Source organism: Myotis brandtii, unplaced genomic scaffold (genome assembly GCF_000412655.1).
Source record: "Myotis brandtii unplaced genomic scaffold, ASM41265v1 scaffold305, whole genome shotgun sequence".
In the NCBI taxonomy this organism is placed as follows: Eukaryota; Metazoa; Chordata; class Mammalia; order Chiroptera; family Vespertilionidae; genus Myotis; species Myotis brandtii.
The window spans coordinates 434,646-440,363 of record NW_005361652.1 but is presented as its reverse complement, the minus strand read 5'-3'; the positions used below and the strand labels follow the sequence as shown (position 1 = coordinate 440,363).

Sequence of the window (5,718 nt, the reverse complement as noted above, 5' to 3'; positions counted from 1 at the left end):
TGCAAATATATCTTGAGATCTGGACAATTGAACTTGACATTTTATTGAAAGATCATTTTCTCAAACACTACTCACATTGCAACACTAATTTTTTCATCCAGAATATATTTTTTCTTTATGAAAGGTCTCTATAAGGAAACTTTGGGCTAGAAATTTTAAAAAGTAAATCCATTGTTTTTTGTCATTTGAAGTACTATTGATTTCATCTCTTGTAAAATCCTTATTTCATCAGTTTCTTTATTCCAACAGGGCTTCTGGTTGGGACTCTTGATTCAGTCTTAGACTCTACTGCTAAAGTAGCTCCATTTCGTATTCTACACCAGACACCAGATTCTCAAGTTTACCTGTCAATTGCATGTGGTAAGTATGATTTTTAAAGCATATACATCAACTAAATAAGGACATTAATAAATTGAATAACTATATTTATATTTCCTAGTTGTTTTGATTTAGAAAGTGTTAAATTTCTCAGATTCTACTTTGAGAGAATAGGAAGACATCTAATTGTTTATTTAAGAAAGATTACAGATTATTACAGTTTGTAAAACATTGATCAGACTCACTAGGGCATTCCAACATGGTGGCTGACAGGACCAGAGTGAGGGAGTGAGAGGGAGAGTGTGTGGTAGTGTGGAAGTGTGTGTGTGTGTGTGTGTGTGTGTGTGTGTGTGTGAGAAAGAGAGATAGTCCAGTTGACTACACAGAAGTCTCAGGGTAGGGGGCCAGTAGTTCAAGCATCTCTTGGCCAAAGAGACCCTGCTACTGCCACAGCCACTCCCAGGGCGTGACTCTGGCTCAGAGACCATGCAAACTATAGCAACATGAAAATGGAAATAGAAACCATGAACCAGGACCAGATAGAAATGAAGAATAACATATCTGACATCAAGAACACACTGGAAGGAATTAAAAGTAGATTGGATGAAGCAGAGGATCAAATCAGCAAATTGGAAAATGAGGTAGAAATAAATACTCAATTAGAGCAGCAAATAGAAAAAAAAAACAATTAAAAAACAGAAAGATAGACGTGAAATGGAACAATAACATTATGTGAATACCAGAAGGGGAAGAAGGTGAGCAAGAACCAGAGAACCTGTTTAAAGAAATAATAACAGAAAATTTCCCCAACCTGGTGAAGGAAAATGTCACACAAGTTCAGGAGGCACAGAGAGTCCCAATCACCATGAACCCAAAGAGACCCACATCTAGACATATAATAATTAAAATGGCCAACATTAAAGACAAGGAATCTTAAAGGCAGCGAGAAAGAGACAGAAAATTACCTACAAAGGATTTCCCATTAGAATGTCAGCTGACATCTCAATAGAAACACTTCAAGCCAGAAGAGAGGGGCATGAAGTATTCAAAGTAGTGAAAAGCAAGGGCATAAATCCAAGACTACTGTATCCAGCAAAGCTCTCATTTAAAATTGAAGGTGAAATAAAGAGCTTTCCAGACAAAAAAAAAAAGAGGTTAAAGGAGTACATTACCACCAAACCAGTAATGCAAGAAATGTTAAAGGGACTGCTTGAAGAAGAAGAAGAGAGAGAGGATCATAGGCATAAAGAACATAAAATGGCAATAAATAAATACCTATCAATAATAACCTTAAATGTTAATGGACTAAATGCTCCAGTCAAAATATATAGGGTAGCTGAATGGATAGGAAAACACGACCCATATATATGCTGTCTATGAAAGACCTGCCTGAGAATGAAAATAAAGAATGGAATATATATATATATGCAAGTGGAAAGGGAAAAAAAGCTAGGGTAGAAATACTCACATCAGACAAAATAGACTCCAAAACAAAGGCCATAGCAAGAGACAAAGAAGGCCACTACATAACACCAAAGGGAATGATTCAACGAGAAAATATAACACTTGTAAACATGTATGGACCTAATATAGGAGCACCCAACTACATTAAAAAAACTCTTGATGGACTTTAAGGGAGAGGTTGACAGCAATACAGTCATAGTAGGGGATTTTAACACTCCACTGATATCACTGGATAGATCTTCCGGACAAAAAATCAACAAGGAAACAGAGGCATTAAGTGACACACTAGATCAGATAGATCTAACTGAAATTTACAGAAGATTTCACCACAAAGCAACAGAATATACATTCTTCTCAAGCACACATGGAACATTCTCAAAGATAGACCATATATTAGGACATAAAACAAATTCAAATTCAAAAAGATTGATATCATACCAAGCATCTTCTCAGATCACAATGGCATGAAGTTAAAAATCAACTACAGTAAAAATAACCTCAAAACACTCAAATACATGGATGCTAAATAGCATGTTACTAAACAATGAATGGGTTACCAATGAGATCAAAGAAGAAATTAAAAACTTTCTGGAAACAAATGAAAATGAACATAAAACAACACAAAACTTCTGGGACACGGTGAAAGCAATCCTGAGAGGAAAATTCATAGCATTATAGCAGTGGTTCTCAACCTTCCTAATGTCGCGACCCTTTAATACAGTTCCTCATATTGTGGTGACCCCCAACCATAAAATTATTTTCGTTGCTACTTCATAGCTTTAATTTTGTTACTGTAAACAATATGTAATTATATATGTGTTTTCCGATGGTCTTAGGCAACCCCTGTGAAAGGGTCGTATGACCCCCAAAGGGGTCGCGACCCACAGGTTGGGAACCGCTGCATTATAGGCCTACCTCAAGAAACAAGAAAAAGCACTAATAAGTTACCTAACCCTACAACTAAAGGAATTAGAGAGAGAAGAGCAAGAAAAACCCAGAGGAAGTAGAAGGAAGGAAATAATAAACATCGGAGTGGAAATTAATGACATAGAGACTAAAATTCAGTACAAAGATCAATGAATCTAAAAGCTGGTTCTTTGAAAAGATAAACAAGATTGACGAACTCCTAGGTAGACTCATCAAGAAACAGAGAGAACCCAACTAAATAAAATCAGAAATGAAAGAGGCAATATAACAATGGGCACCACAAGAAAAAAAAGAATTGTACTAGTAAGTATATACAATGAACAAGTATATGCCAAAAAACTGGACAACCTGGAAAATGGACAAATTTCTAGAAACATTCAATCTTCGAAAACTCAATCAGGAAGAATCAGAAAACCTTAATAGGCCAATAACAGCAAATGAAATTAAAGCAGTAATTTAAAAACTTTCAGCAAACAAAAGTCCTGGACTGGATGGAATTACAGTATAGTTTTACCAAACATTCAAAGAACTAGTATCTATCCTCCTCAAACTATTTCAAAAAATTCAAGAGGAAGGAATACTTCCAAGCTCTTTTCACAAAGCCAGCTCTATCCTAATTCCAAAAACAGATAAAGACACTACAAAGAAAGAGAATTACAGGCCAATATCCCTGATTAACACAGATGCTTAAATTCTCAGCAAAATATTAGTAAATTGGATCCAGCAATATATTAAAAAGATCATACATGCATGAACAAGTAGGATTTATTCCATGGATTCATGGCTGGTACAATAATTGCAAATTTATAAATATGGTGTATCACATAAACAAATTGAAAAACAAAAATCACATGGTCTTATCAGGAATGCAGAAACATCTTTCAATGAAATCCAGCACCCTTTTTTGATAAAAACTCTCAGTAAAGTGGGAATAGAGGGATCATATCTCAACATAATAAAGTCCATATATGACACACCTACAACCAACATAATACTCAATGCAAAAAAATCTAAAAGCGTCTCCCTTTAGAACAGGAACAAGACAAGGATGTCCACTTTCACCAATCTTATTCAACATAGTAAGTGGAAGTGCTTTGGAAGTCCTAGCTACACCAATCAGACAAGAAGAGATAAAAGGCATCCACATTGGAAAGGAAAAAGTAAAACTGTGATTCACAGATGACATGATATTGTACATAGAAAACCTTTAAGACACTACCAGGAAACTACTAGACTTAATAATAAATGAATTTGTCAAGGATACAAATTCAACATCCAAAAATTGGTGACATTTTTATTCACTAATAATGAACTCTCAGAAAAAGAAACCAAAAAAAAAAACCAATCCCTTTTATCATTGTAACAAAACAAATATAATATACCTAGGAATAAACTCAACCAAGGAAGGAAAAGATCTGTACTTGGGAAAACTATGGCACACTGAAAAATAGAAAGAGAGGAAGATACAAACAAATGGAAACGTTTACCATGTTCATGGATTGGATGAATTAACATCATTAAAATGTCTATACTACCTAAAGCAATCTATAGATTCAGTGCAAGCCCTATTAAATTATCAACGGCATACTTCACAGAACTAAAATTAATACTTCAAACATTTATATGGAACCATAAAAGATCCCAAATAGCTGCAGCAATCTTGAGAAAGAAGAACGAAGTTGGAGGGATCACAGTACCAGATACCAAACTATATTACAAGGCCATTATAACCAAAACAGCCTGCTACTGGCCCAAGAACAGACATATAGACCAATGCATCAGAATGGAGACCCCCAAAATTTATCCACATCATTACGGTCAATATTTGACAAAGGAGGCAAGAACATACAATGAAGTAAAGACAGTCTCTTCAACAAATTCTGTTGGGAAAACTGGGCAGACACATACAAGAAGATGAAACTTAGACCACTAACTTACACCATCCTATATAATAAAAGTCTAATATGCAAATCGACCAAACTGTGGAACGACTGGTCGCTATGACATGCACTGACCACCAGGGGCAGACGCTCAATTCAGGAGCTGCCTCCTGGTGGTCAGTGCGCTCCCACAGTGGTCGGAGCGCCACTTAGCCAAAAGCTGGGCTCACAGCTGGCGAGTGCAGTGGCGGTGGCAGGAGCCTCTCCCGCCTCTGCGGCAGCACTAAGGATGTCTGAATGCCGACTTAGGCTCGCTTCCCAGGGGAGTGGGCCTAAGCCATCAGTCAGACATCTCCCAAGGAATACTATGCAACTGTAAGAAAGAGGATCTCTTACCCTTTGGGACAGCATGGATGGACCTGAAGACTATTACGCTAAGTGAAATACGCCAATCTGAGAAAGACAAATACCACATGATCTCACTTATTTGTGGAATCTAATGAACAAAATGAATTGATCAACAAAATAAGACCTGGAGCATTCAAGCATGGAACAGACTGATATACCTCAATGTGGGGGTGGGAGATGCGGAGATAATCCAAAGAACTTATATACTTACTAGAGGCCTGATGTACGAAATTCATGCAAGAGTAGGCCTTCCTTCCCCCGGCTGCCAGCACCAGCTTTTCTCTGGCACCCGGGACCCGGGCTTGCCTCGCAGCCCCGGCTTCATCCAGAAGATTGTCTGGAAGGGCATCTGGTCTAATTAGCATATTACACTTTTATTATAGACCAGAGGCCCGGTGCACAAAAATTTGTGCACTGGCGGGGAGGTGTCCCTCAGCCCCACTTGTGCCCTCTCACAGTCTGGGACCCCTCGGGAGATAACGACATGCTGGCTTAGGCCCGCTCCTGGGTGGCAGAGGGCAGGCCCAATCCCTAGGTGCAGCCTCTGGTCGGGCTCAGAGCAGGGCCGATTGGGGGTTGGGGCTCCGCCCCTTGTCATGCACAGAGCAGGGCGTATCGGGATGTTGCGATGCCACCCCCAGTCACGCTCAGGGCAGGGCCGATTGGGGGGTTGGGGCACTGCCCCCTGTCACACTCAAGGCAGGGTCGATGGGGAGGTTGC

The 5,718-nt window shown here is 38.7% G+C and overlaps 1 protein-coding gene across 2 annotated transcripts in view; it reads left to right on the top strand.

The window, feature by feature from the left end:
* The window catches only part of TBC1D8B (TBC1 domain family, member 8B (with GRAM domain)), a 65,711-nt gene that overhangs the window by 12,611 nt on the left and 47,382 nt on the right, over window positions 1–5,718 (top strand). For both annotated transcript variants that reach the window (XM_005869859.2, XM_014542588.1), the window contains exon 2: window positions 250–360. In XM_005869859.2, coding sequence (XP_005869921.1) covers window positions 250–360 — 111 coding nt within the window. The remainder of the gene's footprint in view (window positions 1–249; window positions 361–5,718) is intronic.